The sequence below is a fragment of the Triturus cristatus genome, chromosome 4_2 (assembly GCF_964204655.1).
Source record: "Triturus cristatus chromosome 4_2, aTriCri1.1, whole genome shotgun sequence".
Lineage (NCBI taxonomy): Eukaryota > Metazoa > Chordata > Amphibia > Caudata > Salamandridae > Triturus > Triturus cristatus.
The window spans coordinates 384,843,616-384,870,151 of NC_140586.1; the positions used below are offsets into that span (position 1 = coordinate 384,843,616).

General features: G+C 43.3%; 1 protein-coding gene across 1 annotated transcript in view; it reads right to left on the bottom strand.

Annotated features, from left to right (window-relative positions):
• Window positions 1-2,195: 2,195 nt before the first annotated feature.
• The window catches only part of LOC146833926 (regulator of G protein signaling 5-like), a 255,393-nt gene continuing 231,052 nt past the window's right edge, over window positions 2,196-26,536 (bottom strand). The window contains exons 4-5 of the mRNA XM_085601847.1: window positions 17,925-18,091; window positions 2,196-8,224 (exon numbers count right to left, since the gene is read on the bottom strand). Of these exons, the coding sequence (XP_085457973.1) occupies window positions 8,063-8,224; window positions 17,925-18,091 (329 nt within the window). The 3' untranslated portion in view covers window positions 2,196-8,062. The remainder of the gene's footprint in view (window positions 8,225-17,924; window positions 18,092-26,536) is intronic.

Genomic DNA, 26,536 nt, shown 5'->3' on the forward strand with positions numbered 1-26,536 from the left:
GTGTTGAAAAGAAATTAGAAGAATTGAAGGACTAACTTGATGAGTATTGTTGGAAGCCCTTGAGAAGCAAGCAACTCGCGAAACACATGTTGGATTGGCTGTGGAAGTTATGTGCTTATATGCAAATCTTTGAAAAATGTTGAAATGAAGAGTAACTTAAAAAAAAAAGATTATTTATAGACTTACTGCCATGTGTGTCCATCTCAGAACTTATTTTAGACTATGATCTCCTTCTGCTATAGTTGCCACAGAGGGGAAAGCACTGCACCACAAGCCTAATGTATTTTAGATTAATGCCCCACTGCCATGAAGTATTTTTGTCACTGTATGATCAACTACTATGTATTTCTATTCTGAGAATATACCTAGACTTTGGCCTTTGATTGAATACGGTAAACAAATCCGAAAGTTTGTCTTTGTATCTTCTTTTCCCTCGTCAAATATAATCAACCTCAGTAATATTGCTCATGCTCAAAACCACTGGGTTAGCTTCAAGCCTGTTGTATGTTTCAGGAAATGAAAAATGGCGATAAACATCCCTTTAGTATTTGCATACTAAAAAAGTTTAAGCTGATGACTTAGTAAATTATGGACAGCAACGGCCAACCTGCTTTCTGATTCCGTCCTGGCATCCATTTCCATAAACGCTATAACATGGTTTTGAATTCTAAAACAAGGATAAGTACTTTTGCATTGACAAAGCTCTATTGTTTTTTTGCCAGAACAAGGAGAGCAAAAGGTGTCAACACCAGATTGAGTCTTTAGGAATGCACTTCCTTGAGGCCCTACTAGAGACCACAGGTAAAGTGAATGGAACATTATGAAAACATTGATGAAAAATGATATGCAATATTTTTTAATTACACAAGTATTGCCTACTCTTTTTCTGCTTTTTTATATTATTAATTTTTTCAAAAAACTGTTTGTTCCTGCCTAGTTTTAAAATTTTGTATTTTCTCGATCATTTTAATTATCTTTTTTACATGTATGGCTTGTATTCTCAACTCTTATGTTTATATTTTTAATCAAATAAAGTAATGTACTTAAAAAAAAAAAGATATGCAATCTCATGTAATATGATAATTATTTTAACAAATAAAGAAAGAAAATTCACAACCAGACAGGTTCAAAATTTGTTTTACAAATCACACAACAGCAGGACCTTATTACGAATGACCATATATTTGAAATATAATGTGGGATATGTGCGGTAACAGGAGTTAGAAGTTTGGCTTATAACACGGCGCTCCCATTGTTCTCTACCAATAATTTACAAAAGTTCAACCCTTCCGAAATTTATTGGGTGAAAAATGCCCAATAATTAAGGAGAAGGCGACTGTGGTGAACCGAAATCTACATTTTATTCCACTTTTACAGGCACAAACTCTTAACTGAATTTTTTTTTTTATCAGACCGAGCAGGATAAGATTTTCTCAGGTCCAATAATTATCGGCCCAAACACAGGGCCACTCATAATAAAGGCCTAATCCATAATAATGGGTTATTGCTGATCACATTCTGTTTCCGCATATATATCATATGACTGTGGAAAGAGGCCACGCCTTCAGCACGTAGACTAATTTATCATATCAACTAAAATCTGATATACAGCAAGGTGATAATGGAAAGTGAGTCAGATTCTTTCAGGAAGCGCTAATTCTGGAGGGAAATCCACTGATAAACGTCCTCCCCGATAGGCATGGATCAATGAAGGAAATTTCACCATTGACTTCTCCTCAGGAATTAGTGCTTCCTAGCCATCAAAAACATAGAATTTTCTCTTAACACCCATTTCTAAATAAATCACATTAAGCTATTACAATTAGCTGAGTTTCCATCCAAGACGAAGATTCATAGTGATGAAAAGTAGGAAGGACAATATCTGTGACTTGATAACCTACACTTCAAGCATAGGCAGTGGGGGCAGACATAGTTTACGTGAAGATGGTGAGGTCTTCAGTCTCAGGTGGCATGTAAAGGACCAACATTTGTGTAATGTAATATAAGGAATTGTTGTCCTGTGGCTCATTTACTATTTATTATGTCATCTTTTGATTGTATGGAATTATGAGATGATGAGAATTTATTTAAGGGAAAATTGGATGAAGTAAAACAAGGATGCTTACTATCCAAAACAACCCATTTGAGATTTTTTTCCATATCTGTATTGCAAAACAACACAAATGCACAACTGGTTGTACTGAAAGCCACACTGAACTTTATAGTTGAAAATGAAACACGCATATAAAGATATATAGATAATTGTGTAGTTCTCAACTACATGCATTGGTATATACTGATAATATATGATAACAGATATTAATGAACACACAAACTCATAGCATAACATGCGAAGCTAGACAAAAACAACATTTGACAATCAAGGAGGAAATGGAAACTTTTAGGCTTCTGAAATAAATGCTGTTGGAGATGCTAGTTTGTGAAGGCTGATTAATTCTCTTTCAATGCTGTTGCCTCTGTCAAGTGAGGTTTGGGTATGTTGTTGATTTGATTTGCTCCAACAACAATTTGGATGCTTTTTAAAGGGGCTTTGGTGTAGGCAGAACAGTGATTGTATGTGAAAGTTGTCATCATCCATTCTTAACCATCCTTCTTCTATAAACGGTGAATTGTGTGAATTTCTCAGTGGCTGAAGTACAATAACAAGCCCCTAAAATCACAGTCCCCTATACCTGATGGATGAATTTTCATCTTGGAATAGGAAGTATTCTGTGCTAACCGTCAACTTTTCATAAATATTTTATTAGGGATAAAGCAAAATTCATCCATTGGGTCGCTTTTCTTCCTGAAAACGAATTTTCATCACATTTCAGTGACTGGCATGAAAATATTTAACAACTAGAATTGAATTAGAGCTGCCAGTCAAGCACTTTCCTTTGAATGGTAACATTCAAGCATAATGGAATCCTCAAGGCTTTGTATTTACATGTTTTATGACTTAGTTGGATAAAAAGAAAAGTCTTGGACTTACACCAATATTTTAACCTCATTGTGTCATCACTCACTGCTGTATATTGCCACAAAAACACTTACTACATTTGTCTATTTCTCACTCACAATATAATGATCTTGCTGTGAGATACATCTCCCTCAAACGAGGTGATAGGGAGGTGCCATTTGATTAAAAAAGCAGACATTTCATGATCCATATTTACTTGCAAATACCATCTCATGATACTGTCATCGATCCTTCCTTTAGACAAAATAATACAGTGTGAATCACAATAATAATCATGAAAGCCAGGGGGAGCACACAAGAGCCACTGTCTTTCGTCAAACAACCAGATCCGACTATAATGCAATCAAGGACATCAATTGATCTGGAACATTTATTCTCACTCAATTTATATAAATACTGGTCAGATGCCATCCTATTGCAAGTGACCTTGTATGTGCAATGTGCATGGTGATAAGGTACAGTGCCCACGTTCATATAGGAAGCATGCAAGCAAATGGAACATGAGACCATCAACATTTGGTTCCTGAGCAAAAACACTGCTCTATCCGCATTTTGTATCAGGGTGATGCCCATTGTTTGTGACAGTACACTGATCTGCAACTACATGAAGTACTTTGGTCTTTCCAGGGAGTTTTAGTTTATGCTGAGAAATTGTCAGGGATGAAAGGAACTTGAAGTCATTCACCCCTGACATTACATATTTATTTCATGTTAATGGATCTTCATCCAGCGGTGGGGTGGAATATTGGTCTCCAAGAAGATGAAAGACAGCTGTAGTGGACACCATGCATCTCCATGTTTCTTTGGTTTGAAGGACCCAAAAGACACTGAAATAAGACCTCATGTGCTAGTAAACAGATAGTCAAACAGTATTATAGATCAAGGAAGTCTTTGTATTCCCGGAGTAACTAAACATAAATGTTTTCCAAATAGTCCAGCTAGCCATATTTATGGATGTGTGAGAATTGAATAGATGGAGATCATTTTAACACCTGGCAAAGAATGGCAGTCATTTGTGTCTATGCTTAGTCTTCACACCGCATTCTCCAAAGAAAACAGAAACATTTGCAAAGCTCCAACAACGTTAAACTATAGCTTGCCTCATCAACACCACGCACACCCTGGATGAGTAGGAGGTTCTTTAATCTGTCACGTAGGTTCACTAATTATAGCGCAGGTAAAACTTATAGGTTCTCACAATCACCGGTTTACGCTCAACTCCTAAAAAATAAAATCTTAACACACACTAAATACAATATTCACCCTTACTCTTGTAACCACCACAAGCTCCCACCTCCCCTCACACCAACATACAGCAGTGGCTTTTGAATTCACAAACCTACTGCAGGCTCAAGAGCCATTTCCCCATCATAGTTCGCCAACTCTCCCGAGTGATTCCTGTTTCTTGCTTAACTTCCCCAGCACTGTAACCTCTTGACTGAAATGATGGATGCACGCTTGCTTTTGTTACAGTGTGATGGAAGTTGTGTTTCTCTGGTTAGGGTAGACAATGGGCAGATTCAACCACTTATAAACCAAAGTTCTCCATAATGCAACCACAGATCAGGCCAGATTCCTTTGTGGAGATGTACTGAACATCTCCGGTAGGCCCAGATGAAATCTAAGAAAGCACCCAGTAGGCTTACTTCATAAGGTGCTTCCGCTCTGCTCTGTGGGCCTCTAGTCAACAGTGAACCTTAGGGCATATGCAGTCCTTTCCTTCTCCACACCTTTCCTTCTCCACCAAGACTGCCTGGAAAAGTGTTAGACGGGATCCAGGCAGTCAGAATTATGCACATAGCCACACACAGGGCACTGGGAGGAACTAGAAACTGGTCCAATGTCAGCCAGCACTTGGAAGCTGGGATTGAATGAGTGCCAAATATGGAATTAAACTGCCCTTCAATGCCAACCTTTGGAGAAACGTTGTCCCTCTTTTACCATCCAATATAAAAGCGCCTGACTCTGGCTCTGTACACATCCGCTCCTCTCAAGGCTCCGTGCTTTCCACAATTACTTAGCTTGAAATCATTTTTTTTAAAGGTTCAATTTCCAGAAATATATATATCTGTGGGTTTTATTTACCCGATGGTCCACATACAGTTAGCAATGGACATTTCTGATGGTGACAATCAAGTGTTTTGTTTTCAAGTTATGGTATCCATGGAAGAAGAAGAAGGCACCTGATATTATCATCCAAAAATGTAGACTTACTCTCCTTTTTGGAGACTTTTGGGATGCTATGAAGTGTCCTATAGCGAAAGTGTACACCTTGCTGGTCCACATAGTGTCTAATGGTCAAGTAGGTAGACAGGTTTAGATTATGAGAAATAGTGTGCCATTCTCTCTCTTTTTTTCTTAAATTGATTTAAATTCTAAGGTAAGTAGATGAACATCTTAGATTCAAACAAGGATATGTGAGGTGCTTGATCTGTGAGGATGTATCAAAATCTTTGAAGAGAACGAAGTCATTTTCGACCCTTTTGTGGCACAAATTAAATTCATGCAAAAGATGAATTATTGAACAGTTGAAGGGAACACTCCATTACAGGTTGAAATTTAGAACACCCCTCAGATGTAATGATACATTTTGAGTATTTTGTGTGGATCAGTCATACTTGTATCATTCATTCCCGAATTGTGGAAAAGATCTGTTAAATGCTCCAGTCCTTAATTAACAATGATCAATGAGATAATGCCATCCTAACAAAGCGAAATGGCCACCTGGACAATGGAACGTACTGCCTCTCTGATGGCACATGAATTATATAACCATAACCAGCATGTCTAATGAGTTGCAATCCGCAATGCCCTTTTTCCGAATGTTGCCATTACAACAGGGGTCACGACAGAGGCAACAGTCGTACTTTACTCCGGAAGTAATAGTGCACTTTCAACAACAGGACCACGCCCTCTCTGAATGAGATGGTGAGTGGCCGGGAAGGTTTCCATTGGCTCAGAGACCCGTGCGTGGAATTTCCTGCCAAACCATATGCTGATGTAACGCTACATAATTAGACTGACACACACTATTCTTAAATTCAGAATCCCACATTTGCTGATGTAGTCTATGTAGTAGTGAATTATTACAATATTCTGAAAAAACGAACTGATAACAGCAACAGTCATAAAGAGTCTGGTGTCAGGTTTCTGGGACGGGAGCCTGTGATTTGGTGCAACAACCTGCATTTACCCACACAAAGGGTGAGTCTCGGCAGAGGAAATTCATTTTACGTGCAATCAACCGTGTCATAACCAGATTTTACTGTCAACTCAATCTAATCTTTACAACTGAGAAACAATTTCATCGCATTTTGTACACATTTGGGGTGAGGATCTGAGCCATAAATAGGATCTTTTTTTTTTTTTTAGGAAATACATGTTTAAAACTGCTATTTATTTTACAGAATAAACGTAGGATGGAGAAAGGAATGCTACATTACAGCACACAACACACAATAGTGACACATACTGTTGGTTCCCAAGGGACAGTGCATAAGTGAGGGCTGCACACGGCCTTCTGGGGGGTGCCAAAGTTATTATGCCTTAGCAGTCCTGGAACTTTATACGGGTAGCAAAAGTGCGCAAGGGAAATGTGCTGCTCACTGACCATGTTGTTTAGAAAATGCTGCTTTCATTTAATTGAGGACATTCTGGAGAGCTGACCCCTTGATATGTAGGCAAAACTGCATGTTTACTCTTTCACACTGTAGCTGGGGGGCGCCTTGTCACATAAGCTCTCTATGTCTTTTTGGGGTTATGTACGAAACGATATACTTAAAAAGCAATAATGAGGCTATTGGGGCTTGTAATGCCATTAAGACTGTTTGCACATTCGAGCTATATGCCAGCTTCACCACAAAAAGTGCAGATATGGGAGGATGGCCTGAATTTCGCAGATTCAAAAGCATGACATTCACCATGCTTCTTGCCCAAACCCATCTATCTCAATGGGGCCAGAACAATGTGCACTGTTTCGGCCAGTTCGGATTGACTGATCAGACTGTCCAAAACAAGGAACACTTCATTACTCAGACTTTTCCTGTTGCACCTGTTTGGCCACCCCATTGCCTGGACATGGGTTTCTGCAACTAGGGAGAGGCACAATAGCCAAGGGTAGCCCAGAGAGTTGGTGATACGGCCAAAGGAGCGAGGAACTGGCTCCCCTTATAGTCCGTGGGTCACATTAAGTACATTCACCCACTACTGCTCATGTGTGCAGGACAATGCTTATTCCAGCAAGGTCAAAGTGTCATTTTGCCACCAAGTGACCATCACAGCCTATGACAGCGCCCCCTGCTGACCAGCACCTTATGCTGCCTCCACTGATCCATGGCTTGTGCCCATGTCTGCCTGAATTTACTCCAAACTAAGGGACCTATTTAGAGTTTAGCAGATAGGATTCTCCATCACAGACGTGGTGGGTGTCCGGTCTGCTATATTATAAGTGCATTATAGCCTACGACACTTGTAATAAAATGAATGGGATATCTGTTGTGTTTTCTAAGCGTATGTCATCTTCAAAAACCCTAATAAGTTGCAAAGGGTTCCTGTATGTCTAGGAGCAGGTCACTGGGGAACAGACATGGAAGCAGAGGAGCCCATTTCAAGAAATGACAGTTTTCACAGCCAGCATGTGCTATTGTTTGCAGATTGATTAAATAATGGACATTTGTAAGATCTGCTTGAATTTGAACTTTATGGGTATTCTGACCACTGAGCGCGGGCACAGGCGTATTCCTAATCTCTCACTGATGGAGTGGATGTGAGGCAGACACATTGGTTTGAGAGGGTAATAACTCTGGGTAATGCGAAGCAGCTATGCAAAGATTCATTGTAAAAAAATCAATTTCTCCCCATATATTTCCCAACAGGGGATTTTAAGGCCAGAGTGATGCACAGCATTTCATTAGCTGATAGAGAACAGATTTTCAAAACAACATGGCTCAAGCGTTAGCAACATCTTATCACTTCGGTGTATTTAAGGTTAAGCTGCTGAGGAAGGACATGTTGGCCTGTGGAAACAGTAAACAGGAAGCCCTGTATGACCCCAGGGACGCCATGCACAGCCCGACCATTTGGCTACTCGATGAGCTCCAAATAAAGGTCCGACCGCAGGAATCTGGGCAGCGAGTCCTTCTCCATCAGGGCGTGAATCTTCTTCTGTGCCAGGTCGAAGCTGGTGGGTGATGGCTCCACCAGGTTCTTCAGTGTCACACCCTTAGTGAAATGGTCAATGTTAACCTGCAAGCAATGACAAAAATTGGAGTTTACTGTTCATTGTGAGTGATGGGTAGATTTTTAATTCTTAATTTATACAGGTGGTGGGCACGACAGTCCTTTTTAGGGCCCATGACTTATTATTCATCATCTGACCACAAACAAGAGAGAAAGGCAAGAAAAGTAAATGGAGGAGGGAAGGTAAAGCAGAAAAACTGCAACAAAGCGAGCAAGAATGAATGAAAAACAACCTATAGGAGTGAGATAAAGAGACAAGAAGTGTTGATTAATGTAAGAAAGAGGAATTAGATTGAATTGAGACTAGACAAGCTTGGTGTTGGAACAAGCACTTTCTGATTGGCTGAAGCAATACCGCAGCCAGGTAGAACCTACCACTCCTGTCAGGATCGGGTGATTGCACACACTGTATAACCTGCGCTCGCCCTTGGGCAGCTTGGGACTGAGCAGGCTTACCACAGAGGCAATGTGTAAAGCATTGGCACAGCACTCACAATAGATACCTTGAGCATCACAAAAGAGACTTCACATATGATGTAGGTAAATACCATTTGTATTCAACACACATAATTATCAACACCACATGATCATCATGTATTTCTGGGCATAAATCACATTTGTAATTATTACTAGCAGGCCCAAGCATGTTTGAATGACATCAGCAATATGCACACTTGGGAAATATCCTATTCTACACCATCCCCCAGCACCTTTAAGCGGTGCAACACGTTGTCCACTCCAGGCCCACCCTAACAAATCTTATAATTCAACACTACATAGTTAGAGGGTACAGCCCGGGTTACAACAATATTGAAAATATGTACATACACAGAATTATGCCACTTTTTAGCAGCACCGTAGACAGAGGCTGCACAAGGAAACCCAATGTCATATGAAATGCTCTTCTGGCAAGAAATCAACATATCAGGCAAACTGCCAACCAGTGACGTGAATCTCGGGCAGTTCACCAACTGTCACTTCCACACAACCTCACTCTGCACCGATATGCGGTGCAATGGATATCACACAAATCCGTATGAAACAAGGTTGCGCACATACGCACTCAGTACCCTAATGCAGTGCAGCTGATACCCAGCAGCTCACTTGGCTACACACTGCAGACCCCGTTACCCAAAGCCTCCCTCCATCATCCAACTCACCCTAACTATCCACTTCACGGCTGAAGTCACTCTTAGTCAGGGTTCCAGGGAAGCAGGTGGCAGTAGAAAGCAAGGTTAAATAGGAGGAAGATGACAAAAGGGGGTTGGTGAGCCACTTGAGAAGTCCACCCACAAGATACAGAGCAGACACAGGATGAGGGCAATTGTCAGTCATTCCAAAATGTGTTCCACAAGGGCCTTTCGGCACCAGTCCAGTTCTGCAAAGCTGATGGGGGTCATGCAGTCTCTTAACCCGTTCCAATCATTCTCAGAAGCGTCCTTCCAGCCCAGTCAGTCACTCTCACCACCCAGGCCCGAGCTGGGCAATACTACCTGGCAACACAATGCAGTCGCGGAAGGCCGGGTGAGGAGAAGGCAGTTGGTCCGCTGTGCTGAGGGCCAAAAAGGGAACAATCAATGAATGGGAAATGCAGCATGGGGTGCCTCTCGGAAGGAGGAAACACCCCATCCGGTACACATTGAGTTGCACCCAGGAAATCCAGGCACCACATCTGGCGCATAATGTTATGGGTCGCACCAGACCATTCTGGTCACACACAATGAAGAGTGGCAAATTCTGTTCTTCCCTGGAAATAAAACTCTACGTCCAGTTCACGTCAATATTGGCCACCCCAGACAATTCTGGTTACACACACACAATGAAGAGTTGCAAATTCTGTACCTCCATGGAAATGAGGCACAATGTCTGGTGCACGTGGATATTGGTTGCACCAGATAGTCCCGGTCACACACAAAGGCGCAAGTTCAGCAATGCCTCACGACATAGAATGAGGCACTACTATGGTTATGCCCCCACCTCCGAGGGTCGCAACCTGTGAATGGGACATTGCATGCAATGAGCATGCAGTCAGCATTTCACACGAGAGGGATGCAACACGATTGACTAAGCGCGCCATGCTGGATCCTGCAACCGGTGAATCTACTCAGCACCAACAAGACGCTTATGGTTGCCAAGGTCCCCATGATGCGGGGGGCTACATGCCGTAGATGCAGGCAGGACTTTGGGCTGCGCACAAGGCAATCTGGTCTCCAAGCAGAGTTCTTAGTTTCACAACCACGCTGTGCTACCAGTTGGATTTCAGCACACGATATGGGCACTTCAGAGGCTCTCCAGGTGTCACAGGTAGATGGTGTGGGTCCTTCGTGCCACATCTTTGATGTCCCTGCGACCTCCGAAAGAACAGGGGGCAACCTCACCAAGCCCTTGGAGAGTACACTTCAGGATGTCACACAGCAGCAGGTAGGTGGTCCAGGCCAGCCATTATTCAGGAAGGGCATGTGATCCCTTTCAATGGCATGAATCCTCCTTGTGCCCAAGAGTCATCTGGCAGTGTGCACTACGTAGTTCCAGGTTCTCCAGTGCCATGTCCTCACAAGCGTATTTCACTGCAGTATGGTACCAGTAGTTACATTGGAGTGTGCCTTTGAAGTTGGGGATGATTCAAATGGTCTCCCTCTGAACCACAGATGTCTCCTCTAAATTTCAGTTCTGTCTGCTATGAGGCCGTTGAATGCATGATCTGGCTCCGGAGGCCAAGTATCAAAACCTCCTCCTACAATCTCTGCAGCCGCGTCCACAAATGGCAGAGGTCTATAATTCCAACTAAATGCCCTGTGTTTTATAGCAGTTGCTAGGGAATGCCCAGATGTCCTCCCCCAACCTTCAGTATGGACTGGAGTCAAGCACCAAGGCACAGAAAGAGCTTTGGAGCATAGAAATGCTCATGTCCTAGTAGTGGCATTTCTATGTGAATTAGAACAAAGCCACCTTGAGCACTGGCAAGGGGTTGTTGCTGTGAATCCAATGATAGGAAACATCATGAGGCTGCTCCACTGCAATCCACCATTGCAGCCTGAAGTAATTTCACCCATGTTAGCCTATAGGAAGTGCAAACCTCATAGGCAGTGAAAACACACATGGTATTCTTCACTACCTGGGCTGGGCACACACGCATGTGCCTGCCCTGCCTTTCACCTACCACTCACTTCTCCCCTTAAGACGTACCCTTGGGGTACTTGGGTGGTAGCGAAAGGTCCTCTGAGGATTGCTAGTGACTTAAACAGGCCAGTATAAGTGCAATTGTTCCCACCGGCCTACAATGGCGGGCTGGGCACGTATTTCGGGACAACATTGGTGCAAAGCGCCCACCAGACTGTAATAGCAGGCTGGACATGTATTTAGAGATACCATTGGTGCAGGTGCACAAACAAGCCTGCAAAGGCAGGCCAAACACATATTTAGAACACCCTTGGTGATGAGCGCACACCAGCTTGCAATGGCAGGCTGGACACTTTTTTGAAACACACTTGGTGCCAGTGTGCACCCTAGCCTGCAAAGGCAGATGGGACACGTAGTTAGAAACAGCATCGGTGCAAATGCGCAACCCCAACCCACAATGGCAGGCTGGACCCATGTTTGGAAACACCATCTGCGCAAATGCGCACACCAGCCTGCACTAGCAGGGCTGGATCAAGGTTTTAAGACATTATAGGTGCCAGTGCGCACAATGGCCTGCAGTGACAGGCGGGACACTGGTTTACAACCACCATAGGTGCAAGTGTGCGCACGCCAGCTGGCCATGGCAGACCAGACCTATGCTTTAGAACCCTCAGGTGAACACCGCTTCCTGTCGTGTGTAGGAAGGGCATACACACTTTCGAACTGCACTTACAGTGGGAGAGTGCCCCAGGCCCTATGGCCCTAACAAGAGAATCAGCCACAGCTGGGAAGAGTCTGATGAGGAGAGCCGACCCCCTAGGTAGGAAAAACCCACATGGGGGTTCGTCCCTATCTGGACAGTACACACATAGATGTACCTACCTGGCCACTCACCCACCCCAGTTTGGTGGTAATGAAAGGCCCCCTCAGGGTTGACTACAGACGGAGGCCGGCCAACCTGAGCATGAGACATTTTTGACAGGCATTTCAGGTGGGTGGCACAATCAGTGCAACATCCCCCTGTTAGCCAGTTTCGCACCCACCCTTGGTATCTGGGGTACTTTCATACAGTGCACTCACAGGTATGACACCTAACCCAATCAAGTAAGCACCCTATCCTGACGAGTAGGAAGGGTGCATGCACTTTTTGGCTGCAGTACAGTGGGAAAGTGTTCAGAGTCCTATGGTCAAGAAAAGAGAGTTGACAAAAACCAGGAGGACAAAAATCAAAATGTTTCAGGGAAATCCCCTTAAAAAGGGCCATGTCCAACACTTGTTATTCAGCAACCCTGGTGTTTGCCAGTGCCGGCTGCAGGCGCCAAAGTGATATTTTGGGCGCCTCCACTTATTTTTTCCACAGATGAAGCACTGGATTTCATCTGGATTTTAGTCTGAGCAAATGAGCAATTGCAGAGTTTATTAGTGAGGTCTAAAAATGACCCATTGAAAGTTGTGGTAAATCACAGAAAATCTTACAGCATGTAGGGGGAATATCATCAAAGCAAGGCGATAATTATCGCTCAGCGCTCTTAGCGCGAGGATAATTATCGCCGGCCAATGCTGAATTTTATTGCGGAGATAGCGTGCTATCAGCAACGGTTATCTCCAAAGCGATAAAATTCAACGTGCAAACTGCCAGCTGTGCGATTATCGCTGGAAATCCAGCGATAATCGCACAACGTTTGGCAAAAGCTTGCTGATAGGGCAAGGCAGACTTAGCCATGATATCCACCTTCCATAGGATATCATGGCTAAGTCAGTTGAAAAGCAGGCGTAAGGAAAGTAGCGATAACCGAGGTCATCGCTACGTTATCTTGGGGTGGAACGCCCACATTGCATCTCATTGGAGATGCGAAGATGGGCATTGGGGGAAAGGGCGATAAGGCAAGGATTCACGCGATAGCGTGACCTTGCTGATTAGGCGATAAAATTATCGCCGCTTTCCGTCCGAAAATGGACGCTAAAATGCCGATAATTTAATCGCCTGGCCTTGATGATATGCCCCTAAGTTTTTGCGACTTTTGACTCTATGCAGTATGTGAAGTAAATTCTACTGGTTACATAGAAAAGTCAATTAAGTTCATTAAACATCATGAACAGAAATATTCAGTTTTACGATGCAATTGGAGGCTAATTAAATGTTCTCGAAAGCAGCTCAGTTTGTGTGTTTCATAGCAATATGTGCAATTGGATCGCGCAGAAACCCATTGTAAGTGCTCAACTGGAATTTTGACCTCTCTGCCCAGAGGTTACTGCAAAACCTTCATCCAGAGGTGCATCTGTCATTGATGCTGCGGGTTCAGTGACCCCGAAGGCCCCAGGTGCTGAGGACCTAGGGACATATGTATCAACACATTTCCACATAGACACAGAATGGGCAAAACCCTTTGATACATCTGGCCCATAGTGACCTGACTTTCAGCTGCCTTGTTCCCAACCAGAAAGGGGGTGTCTACTTTCCTTGCCGTATCACTGCATTCATTCAGTCTGCGTGGAAGGCATTATTTCCAAATTATGCAAGTAGTTGTAAATGAGGTGATTCTGAAAATCAAAAACATAGCAAAAATGCATTTTCTGCAAATGATTTTCACTAGGATGTGCGAACTCTAAGTGAGAAACCAGAACTCAATGTCATATTGCGAATGGTATGTTGGCACCCAGTTCTTTTTGCCTTACACGGTGGATTGTTTGCTTTATGCACTTACTGGCCAACGCCTTTAAGTGTGTCCAGTTTATAAATATGACAGACTTTAAAGAGCTCCCCGGTGCCTTGACCAGGAAGTAATCTGAGTGTCAGAAAGCAATCTCCACGCTTCCGGCTTCAGAGGCCTCCAAAACAATCGGACACTGCTTGGGAGCTTTATGTATCCCTGGTGGGATATTGACGTATGTCACAGACATATTGCATGTCAAGCATGCCTGTCCAGTGAGAGAGCCTAGCACTGGTAAACGTTTGTGCTGGGAAACGGACAGCAAGGGAATTCCTGATGTGCAGGGTTATTTTGAACGGCATTCACTCACACAGGACTCACACGTGTTGTAAATTCCAGTCAAAGTAGCCTATTGAATTGTTTTATGTGAAGAAATGTAATCATTGTATAATGTAATAAATTAATATTAGCATTCTAAATTCCCATCGCTTTTGGCTGTTTTTGTACAAATCGGTAACATTCCCATGATCCAGAGCTTATTGCAGAAATAATTATTTTGATGGATCACATATTCATCCTTGCGCACCAGCTCCAATGCTAAATTTGTAAAAGAGTCATTTCCAGGACCCAAAGGTTTTCTAAAAATTCCGCATCAGCTCTGTCAAATAAGGGGGGTGCCAAATACCAAAGCTGCATAGCCTTGATTCCACCCTATGGGGCAGATTTACGAGTTCTGGCGCATCCCTGCAAATCAGCAGGGATGCACCAGAAAAGATGCGACACGCAATTCCCTCCCTGCGCCACCATGAATGCGTCGCATTTACAATGCAGCGCACCGTGGCGCACGGATAGGGTGATGCGTGTCGCATCCTGTGGCGTAAGGGCGGCGCATTGCTGGAGTCGTGTCACAAGCGTGACATGGCTCCAGCAATGCTCAGGGGTGCTCTATGCCTAACATGCTGCGTCACTCCTTACGCCTGCTTCAAGCAGGCGCAGGGTTTTGACATAGCATGGACGTAAAAGTGACTCAGTGAAATCTTGTAGATTTCACTGCGTCACTTTTACGAGGCGCTCCTGCGATGGAACGCCCACCCTGCGCCGGAACGCCCACATGAAACCTAACGCAGGTTTCATGTGGCGCAGGGCTTTACAACGTCTAGGGAGATGCGTCACATTGTAAATAAGGCGCAACGTGGCGCATGGTTTACGGCGCTGCTGCATCACAGAAGTGACGCAATGGCGGTGTAAATGTGGTGCATGGGGCTTGCAAATCTGCCCCTATATCTCTTACATCAATGACCATACACTCCCTGACTCTTTATCTCAAATTTGGAAGTTTTTTTCAGTCCTAATTTATTTCTTTGTCACTCTTTTTACACCGTTTACTTCCTTCTTCTTTCCTGCTGTTATGTTTTTTTGTCCCTTGCTCAGGGTCTGATTAGGGAAATAAGTGGCGGCCCCCAAAAATGAGTGCCTTGGTCCTCACCTACAACCACTGGCTTAAATTGAGCATTGACCAGCTGACAATACCACTCTCGATTCGTTTATTTGAAAGTTCGAGACTGCAGTCTCATCATCAAAAATGCATAAGCAATATGTAAAAACAAGATCAAAACATTAAAATGATTTAACACCAATAACAGGGTATAAACTCACATACAGTGCACACTCAAACGCGTAGAACCATCCTAAAATCAAATTCATACATGGTGCATTTAGGACATGGCTGATTATGCTGGCCCTAGTGCTTTGGTTCTACTTCCCCAAGCTATGTACAAGAATTTAGACACAGCAACAACCACAATAGTGGTGGTGTCGCTTTTGTATATTCCAAAAGCTTCCACTCGAATTTGTAAGCTGAGGCATCTGCACAAGGGGACGGTCCATTTGTTTCTAAGATTGGCATAGAGTGGGAAGAAACACAGCAAGCGTCATCACTTTCTTGGACAGTTTTACAGTGGAAACAAAGGTCAGATCCTCGCCTCTGCTTCCCCCAGTTAGCAGTAAAAGCTGGTACTGGGATGGCCGCCTACAGACATTGGAGGAAGAGGGAGCGGGTAAGCATCGGGTGGATGAAATGACAGTTCCACTCTGAGTTATTCATGTTGAAAACACGAGTCAGAGTTTCTATGCTGAGAGAGGGGCGTGGGTTGACAGGGTGTCCGGGGGCAGGGGAGTCTGCTGTCAGTCTGAGGGAGCCACCCATGAGGGTTTTACGCAGGCATAAGCTTTGTTTGTGTCTAAAGACACTGCACAAGTCCCTTCTGATTTTTCAAGCTGGATTTTCCAGCCAAGAAATGTTGCCTCAGGGTTCATGAAACCAGAAAATGTTGGTAAGGACACCAATCCGGTTGTGATCAGGTGGAGCACTGTCTCCCACCTGTAGACACTAACCAGCCTGAACAAAGTCCAAACTTGGTCACCAACATGTCTGACCTGCTCATGAATGCCTTCAACTCCACATCTACCTAAAGGACTATATTCTCCCATGAGAAGCAGCAACCAGTGCATTTAAAACATTCAACCATATGCAGACTGCTAATATCACCCAGGATGTTAAAATCACAATGCATGCCACACAAATGATACTGGATGTCAGTTGCTCCAGCATAACAAACCTCTCATGCTTCCCTCCTAGAGAACCATCACAGTTGCCTTCGCCCGTGTCACACCCACAGGCAATGTCCTGGGCTTTGCAGAAAGTTAAATTGTGGAGGAATGGACGGCATTTTTCTTTAGGGAAGGTGGCAACCCTAGTGAGGCGTCACAAAACTATACACCTTCCCTTGCTGCACTGCTCCATCGAACGTCAGTCCTCTGCTGCTCCCTTGGACACAGGAGCAAGCACGACCTTATAGACGTTGATGGAAATGGAATGAGCGCATCTCCATCAACCGCTTTAAGGTCGGGATGGTACCCACATTAAAGTGTCCCTTTCCCTTACTCTTGCCCCCTTTGCCAATTGTAGAAGTTACATTGGATGAGGGAACGGAAACAAGGGAGAACGGGGAGCGTTTCTGGCACTGGAAATGATCGTGGGAGCATGGTTGCTTTCTCTGAGGCTGTGACGCTATTACGTCAGAGCAAAAGCACCTTGCTCAGAACAAGTGAAGCACAGGCTGCAGGCCCTGCTCCGCCAGGGCCGGCAGTGCTGAAGATGGAAAAGAATGATAGGGAAACAGTAACAAAGGGGGAGAGCAGGGATGAAAAAGAAAGTGCAAAAATGTAAGATAAAGAGTCATAATGTATCAAGTGGTAGAACAAAGAGGCATGAGATGGAATCAAGACCAAGGAGTCTTGGTATTTGCCAGGCCTGAAATTCTAAAAGCTGAGTCAACCTCCTAAGAAATACTGTGTGCGCCAAATGTACAAAGGTTTTTTGGATTTCTTAACGGGCCGAATCACAATTTCAGTTCGTTAAAAAATGCAAAACAGCCTTTTTCTATGTACAAAGGCCTTTAGGGAATTGCAAAATGCGATTTCTACCCAGTTGAAATTGCATTTTGCGGTTCCCTAAATTGGAAATTGCAAAAAGAGTTTTCCTATTTGTGAATTCTTAGCACATGTACAAAGCAGTTCCTAAATGCAAAACGAGAATTTAAGAAACGCAGTTACCATCGACTCAAATGCTTATTTAAAAGTGCACTAGAGCACACACATGCCCCTACAGCATACGTGTGCTCTACATGTGCACCACTATTTTTGGAGTGCATTGCGGCAGCCTTATTCCCATAGCCATCCTTGGTTTAACATTTCCAAAATAGTGAATTCCTAATAGGAAATTGCTATTTTGGAAATGCAAAACCATACCATTGGTACAAATGGCATGGAACTTTCTACTTGAGATTTCCAAATAGCGATTCCTACTCTGTAAAAGTATGAGTGAATAACAATAAATAAAACTGTGCAATCTCAAAGCAAAGTATTGCACTAACCTCTCTTGGGGCCTCGGTTTGAATGTATTCCTCATAAATTTTCTGCGCCTTCAGGGACATTTTGGCTGGAGACTTGGTCTTCTTGTAGTCTTCACAAGCAACCCAGAACTCCACATTCTCCTCGCTGAACTCAGACTTAAGAAAGCTTCTGAAAGCTGTAAGCCCATCTGAAATGAAGCACATGTAGTCTGTTAAATGCTGGTGAAATAATTTGCATGGAGCCACTTGATGTGGTTCACCTGGCCAAGCACTACAAGCAAGTGGTATTGAGTACAAAAATATTGTAGGAAAAGTATCGACTACCACAATATGATCAAGGGAAGCATAAATAGGTAAATGTAGATTAATATTTTTACACAAGTCCTACCTTCATATATATGCATGTCCATAGCAATAGCGTTTTTTGTTTTGCCAGTGATTTTGGCGCCGTTTGTCGAATCTGCACAAAACTTTAAAAAAAATATGCACCACATCTCCATCATAGAAAGTTTTGCATCAATACAGAAAGCAGAAGCCAGGAAAATGAAGGGTCCCAAAACATTGATTTCCCAAAGGAAGCTTTGGTCTCTGATAGAGATTAAGGGCATGATTACAACTTTGGTGGTCTGGGAGTTGGCCGCCATGCCGGCCACCCCACTCCCAGACCGCCAAAGTCACCCATCGCCCGCCCGTCAGATTACGAGTTTCCTCGTTGTCTGGTGGGCAGGCAGTTTGGCGCAATGAGAGCACCTAGGGCCATTCCTGCACAGCATCCATGCCGTGCAGGAAAGGGGGTGCATGCAGACAGGGGGCACAACATGTGCCCCCCTGCATGCCTCTCCATGCACAGGAGCAGTTTCCCCTTCGCCAGCCTTTTCATGGCGGTCTCACCCAGTGGGAAAACCCGTAATATGCATGGCAGCGCCACAGCGGCAATGCCATGCATATTGCTTCCCCAGACCGCTGTGCTACCACCATGGATCACGGATCACGGGCAGTTGTGGCGGTCCCAAAACACTCCGGCTGCTGTACTGGTAATACGGCAGTCGGACCGCTGGTGCGGCGGGCCCCAACCGCCACCGCACCTCCACCATGGGTTTGGCGGTCCGATGGACTACCAAACTTGTAATCAGGTCATAAATAGATTAACAGAGTTACACTCAATTTGGTAGATAATAAGAATTTAACTCAGAAAGTGTGTTTCTTGTGATTTGGTGTAAACCCGTTGAGCTATTATCGAGAAATTTGCATTTAAAGAAGTGCTCAGGTTGGGCCACATTTCACTTTTTGTTGTAAAAGAACATCCAGGGAAAGGTTGCTGATGAACCTGTGCTTTAATTATAGTAATTTCAGGTACAGAAACAGTGTACCTGGAATTATCAATAATTAACATGGGTCCATGTACCAGGAATTTTCTCTATTTAAAGTTGGTAAGTGCCAGCGGCGGCCTGCTCAGGTAAGCACGGTAGGGCGGGGCCGGGCGTGACGGGGGGAAGCCGAAAGATGACAGAATAGGTATTATTTATTTATTTAATCATACCTATTCCGTCGTCAGTCGACTTCCCCATCTCCCACCCCTCCCCGCCCGGCCTATCGCCCCACCGTGCTTACCTGAGCTGACCGCGGCTGGTCAGTGCACCGGGAATTATCTATAGTTAAAGCAGGATCTGTGTACCTTGAATTATCTATAACTAAATCACAGCTTTACCAGCACCCAGCCGTAGATGTTCTTATACAAAGAGAAATAAGGTGTGATGATGTGTTGTGGGGTATCTGTTCCCACACACTCAGGATGTCCTATTAAGGATGATATTCACAAGTACATTTATAATCTTTGTGGATTTCTTGCAAAGTGGCAGTCCCCACTGTGTGGTTAGAGTTAGGTCAGACTTTCCATAGGAAGAATGTTTTTTGTTTGACTAATAACGTTGGCACAGTTTTGCCAATCTTCATGAAACTTTCCAAAAATAGAGTTCATCCACCTCAGTTTTTTCCTGTTTCAAGGTGATCTGTCAAGCAATGGCTGAGAAAAAGGGGATCCCAAAATGCATTTTCCACATGCATTTTCCATAGGGAATTATAAACAGTGCTACAGTCAAAATGGCTGAACAGATTTACACCAAATTTGACCAAAAGCTAGATCTTTAGTGAGAAAGCATGCTTTTTGTGACTTGGTGTAAATCTGTTGAGCAGTTTTTGAGAACAGAAGGCACATAGGAAGTGGCTAGGAGCAGCAACCTAAGCAGAGGGGGAAAGCTTGATGGGCAATAAGAGCACAAATAAATTATAGGGGCAGATGGGAGTGGCAGGAACTTGTTCAGAGAATGGAGGACAGGGAGGAGGTGGGCAGTGACAGCAAGCTGACCATGGAGGAAACGCTTCCTTAGCAGGGGCAGCACAGCAGATCATGGAGTGCAAGAGAGAAGGGGCAGGGGTCCACACACAGAAAATGATGGGCAGAGAAGTGGGGGACAGGAGCAGGGGCAGCAACCTGACCATGAAGGGCAGGCTGGCATTGCAGGGACAGTAAGCTGCCAGCAGGAGACTAACTGGATAGGGCAGGGCTTGCAGATGGTGAATGGGGGGAAGGCAGAAGGGGAAGGGGAAGGGGTAGAGGCATGTGCAAGGTGAATGGGTGGCAGGGGGTGGGGTCTGGCCAGCAAAGGCAGGGGTAGCACAGTGGACATCCCTGGGTCTATACTATTTACTATTAAAGAATGTGTCCACAACTACATGACAAATAAAGACAAACACAGATACCACCATGGAAAAAAAGGTTGGGCATTTCCCTTTTTAAGATGAAATCCCTCACTCACCACAAGGTGACATGCTTCATCATAGGGACTCTCCTCTCAAAGGAAAACCCTAGTTCCTTTGAGGGCTACACCCTCTCAATGAGAGGGGAGCTCAGGGATGTTTTGTCACACCGAGGATAAACTAAATCCTCACATGAAGAGCAAAAATAGTTCAAAAGTGAGGGCGCAGCGCAAAACAAGTGAAAGCAGTGAAACTAAAACTAGCTAGGAGGTGTCGATACTGAATTTATTTTAAGACACCCACGGCTAGGATTAAAACCAGAGCACCAGCGGTATGGATTTATAACCGCTATGGTGAAAAAGAAAGTTGGTCAACATGTTTCAGCCTATATACCCAAACGTGGGTTAGGCTTTCTTCAGGACCTCACACAGGTGCTGCTGCGAACAAATAAAGCGCAACAAAAAAAGGATATATATGTTTTGGTATTTAACCTCAAACCTCAGTCCAGCCGTTGTAGTATGGACGAGTATACCTAGAGATAATAAGAAATTATAATATTAAATAAAAATAATCAATTTGTGCACTAATATATCATGTGGTACTGTGAAATATAATTGATAGCAAATCTTAGCCGCAACTGCTGGGTATTCAGACCCACCTCAGCCTAGCAGCCGCTCAGGAAGGGGGCACCGTTCTGAAAAACGGTGTACAATGCCATTAGCAAAAACATGTCCTCCCTAGTCTATGGCTACTCAAAATCCTATAGACTATCAATGAGGCATGAAAAGTAGAGCAAAATAAAAGGAGAACAAGGAGCGATCAAGGAACTTCATAAATAGTAAAACCAATTATCTCAGTTGGCCTATGTATATTGGTTTACCCTAAAAAAAAATATAATTGACCTAGTGTCTTTAATAATCATAATATTGTTGTCTCATTCTTGTGTGGAAGGAGTGAGTCCCGGGAACAACCTGCACACAATACCTTAAGCCCCTAGAGGTTTTATAAGAGACCAAAATGCCACGCACCATGCAGACAGCGCTCTTAAGATTTACCAAGCACCTGTCTTAACAAGTCACGATTGGCAACTGAGTGATTTGAAAAAGGTCCTTTAAGAGCATCTAGTGTCCTCTAACTAAGAGGCAAAGAGAACTAAAGGGAGCCACTAGGTAATAAAACTACCAATCCAGCAAAGGTATGTTAGCCCACTGCAGTCGAACTCACCTCTCCGTCGGTACTCCGTGACAAATTGAGCCGGCGACCAGAGGTGAGTTTGCTGCAAGACTGAGGCCGTATAAGTAGTGTTCTATGGCATGAACAAATCGGCACCAGCTGTGCTCCATACGTCACTGCAACCTGATCTGCGCACCCGCGCCAGTGAAAACACTGATCAGTTATGCATGCGTAGTTGCCTTTCCTTTACAAAAAATGTTCTCAACGGCCACTGACAAACTGCACATGCGCAGTTGTAAAACCACTTGACAAAATTAGATTTTAAATTTGTAAGCGAAACAAAATCATCTGTCATGCGCCAATCCCTTTAACACGTTTGTCACATTTATTTGCCAATGATCTCTAGTTTATGGCATTCTCATTCTCAAGTCTGCGCAAGTTAAGTATTGCGCATGCGTAGAGATACTTTCAATCCCTCAACGCATCAACGTGGAACACTATGTCAACATTCCCAAAGTTCAAAACCGCTCAGAGTAGAGTAACGGTAATAACTAGGCATGCAAAAAAAGGAGGAATACCTCATGTTGTTGGCGACTACGTTAATATACTAATCCAGAGAGTGTAGTTATCCACCTCTAGTAAGCCAAGACCTGTACCGACTAATCACAGAAAGGGAAAGCCCCTAAAGATGACAATTCAGCTTTCTTCTTTACTGGAAAAATGCGAAGAGGCTATTCAATGTGTCTCAACAACCAAATGTCTCTGAGATAATGATTTGGAGACAAAACACAGGACAGTCTGGCATACATAGAGTCTCTATTAAAGAGAAACCCACGGAATCTCATCATTGAGACCTACCCTGTCACTTTGCAATTTATAGACCCACCATTGCTCGCGTTTAAATAAAAAGGAGGTCACATCTGTGATATGAGGTGGAATGTATGGTTTTTCCAATACAGTCCATTTAAGGTCAGCAGGACTGTGTTGAGCTGACAAAAATGATTGGTCAATTTAGTAGAGGTTTTCCTGCACCTAATCGTACTCTTGTGTTCGAGAATTCGTACCTTCACTTTCCGTGTGGTCATGCCCACGTACCGCAAAGCACATGGACAAGTAATCAAGTAGAGGAGGTTCTCACTATTGCAGTTCGTATGTTGCGTCAATTTAAGAGAGCAGGAAATTGGCTTGGCCGGAGAGTTTACAGTGTCAGAGGGGTGGAAGGGGAGAATGGTGAGAGGTGGGTTGTGGGCTATGGGTGTGTGGGAGACTTGATTGATACAGGACTACATGTAGGGTATCAGCCTGGCTATTATCAACATTTAAAAAGTAAGAGGAAAAGATGAATACGTCAAATAAGCTTAGAATAGTCTCATTAAATATTTGCGGCCTAAACGAGTTATTGAAAAGGCAGAAAGCTGCGCAGACATTACATCAGATGGGGGCAGACATGGTATGCCTCCAAGAGACTCATATTGAAGGCTCTCAGAAATCTTTGCTGAATATTCTTGGTTTTAAACTTATTGGGGCAACCTCGCAGGGGGTCCGGATAAAGGGAGTTGGGATCCTGGTACGTAATACACTACCAATAGTAGTAAATCAGGTTAAATCCGACGCATTGGGGAGATGGGTCATCGTACAATGCTCTTTACCTCTTAATCCTGTGTTTACCATTTGCTCGGTATACGCTAGCAACTTAGACGATCCTGTGGTGATAAATCACGTTAATCAAGAATTAGTGCATTGCCCACTTCCGATAATTTTATGTGGTGACTTAAATCTAAATCTCCCTAGCATTTGGGATTCCCACAAATCTTGGGACTATAAGGGAAGAAAACCTAAAGTTTTTCGGGCTCTGATTAATCTAATAAATACGCATGGCCTAATAGATGTCTGGGCTTATCTCAAACCTGGTCAGAACGGCTTCACTTTTTTTGCTGCCCCTCATCGGTCTCTAGCTAGACTGGATTATTTCTTCGTTTCCTCTGCTTGAATCACGATTGTTCTATTGATGTCTCCCCCCGATTACTGTCGGATCACAATCCTCTTATCTTAAATATAGAGGGCTGGGGTGTTCAGCGACCAGGCGTAACTTGGACGTTTGAAAAGGCTTTGCTATATGACAATAACTACCGAGAGTACATGGCCGGTTGGCTACGGGAATTTTTGGATATGAATATTGGGACAGCATCTGTAATGGTGGTCTGGGAAAACCTTAAGGCAGCCATCAGGGGGGAAAGATTACGTTTCTCAATCCAAAAGAATAAACAGGAAAAAATACAAATTGAATTATTACATCTACAGATGATAGAAGCGGGAAAAAAACTAACACAGGCAGTTCTGATGGGCGTTGGATTAGATGAGGCACAGACTCTGGTAGCAGTTTTTAAATCAGAAATGGGGGCTGTGTTAGCGGAAAAAATAGCTAGCAAATGGGCTGCATCTAGAGAGAAATGGTACGAGTCGAGTGAGCGTATCGGACATCAGCTCGCTATTTCCACAAGACAAAGAATAACAGCAAATACCATTACTGCTATCAATACTGAGTCTGATGGGCTTATCACCGATTCGAAAAAAAATAGAGGAAGCCTTCAGGCAGTTTTATGAAAAACAATACTTAGAAGAAATCAATGGGCCATCTGAAGACTTAGATATGAAGATAGGAGAATATCTAGAGGGAATATCGATTGGTAAATTGAATGATGCTACTCGAGACTCACTGTAAAATATCCCTGCTTGGGACGAGATCGCAATAGCACTGGCTAGCCTTCCGGATGGTAAAGCTTCTGGGATGGACAGTATCCCAGTCGAATTTTATAAAACAATTTCGGCTCAAATTAAAGACCTTTTTGCAAGTGTAGTAAGGTCTATCTTTGAGGGGGCTGCTCCTCCGAATTCCTGGTCTCTAGCCAAAATTGTGATATTCCCCAAAAAAGATAAATCACCCCTCGAGATGGCATCCTATAGACCGATAACCTTAATTAATACTGACTCAAAAATTGTCTCTAAAATTATTGCCATGAGAATATCTATAAACATTGAGTCACTAGTATCTAAATGGCAACATGGATTTATACCAAAAAAAGGTACTACTGAACATGTCTGTCGGACTATTACTCTATTTGACGCCGCTGAGGTGACAGGAGACCCGATCTCGTTAATACTCCTCGATGCTGAAAAGGCATTTGATCGGGTCTCCTGGCAATTCCTCTGGGCCATCATGCGGCGTCTTGGATTTGGAGCAAGACTTATTCAGGCTGTACAGGCATTATATAAGAATCCAACAGCCAAAATATGCATCACTGGCCAATTGACTGAATTAATACAGATAACTAGAGGAACGAGGCAGGGGTGTCCTTGTTCACCCTTGCTTTTCGCCCTTTATATTGACCCTTTAATAAGAAAAATTGAAGCCAATCTTTTAATTCCCCCGGTATCGAGGTTCGGTATTGATACAAAGATTATGGCTTACGCCGATGACATCGCTATTGTTACCCCGGCACCCGGGCTCGCTATCAGGACTTTGGAGCAAGAAACTCAAATATTTGGAATGATTTCTGGTTATGCCCTGAATCGAGCAAAGACACAGATAGTTATTAATAAAACGATAACCTGGGTAGATGAAAGAATTACCAAGAAAGCAAAATATCTTGGGGTTGATATTGTGTCAGATTTGGACACCTTAGTGAATGAAAACTTGACCCCCCTGGCTACTAATATGATAAAATCACTCAGGAAAATTGACAATTTACATTTAACTATACTTGGAAGATGTAACGTCTTAAAAATGACTTATTTTCCAAAATTACTTTATTTTTTTCGCACAATTCCGCTTATTTTTAATAGACGTATACTTCTAGTTTTTGAACAAATTTTCTCTCAATTTATCTGGTCATACACGAGACCGAGAAGGGCTTTTAACCTTCTCTCTTTATCTAGCGAGAGAGGAGGCTTGGCTCTTCCTAACTTAAAATTATATTACTGGGCTGCTTCTTTACAACAATGTTGTGAATTGATGCATGAGGAATATATTCTTTCTCCTTCAGGCCTGCCCTCTCCCTATGTTTTGCTGATGGGGGAAAATGTAAAGGGGTGTCTCTGGCGCCAGTTGGAATATAGCTACTACAAGCGAGTGAAATTTAAGACAATGATCTGTGCCTACCAGGTCTTTCGTAACATCCGTAAAATATTTGGAATTAACAGGCTAAGCTACTACACTCCGATCAGAAATAATGACAACTTCCCACTAATATTTAAAAACACATATCTCCGGCAATGGCACCGCGTTGGTGTTTATAGATTAGGTGATTTATATAGGGCTGGGCGTTTTCTGTCATTTGAGGAATTGCAAAATAGCTTTAATATAAGCAACGACCAGATATTTCAGTATCACGCGATTATAAATTATCTAGTAAAGAACATTGAGGGGTCTGTTGGGCTTGTAGCTCTAGATTTTATAGACAAATTACTTGGCTTTAAAATACCCAGGATTGGAGATATTTATCGCACTTTGAACAAACTAAGACCAGATGATTTGAGTAAAATAGAGGCTAAATGGCAGCTGAAGCTGAATATTTCTTCTAAAGTTTTTTGCTCTGCATTCAGTCTAGCACGAACATATCTCTTATCCCCTAAATTGCAAGTACAATTTTATAAGACCGGATATTTTATGGATGTAACTCCTAATAAGGTTGCGAAATGGGCAA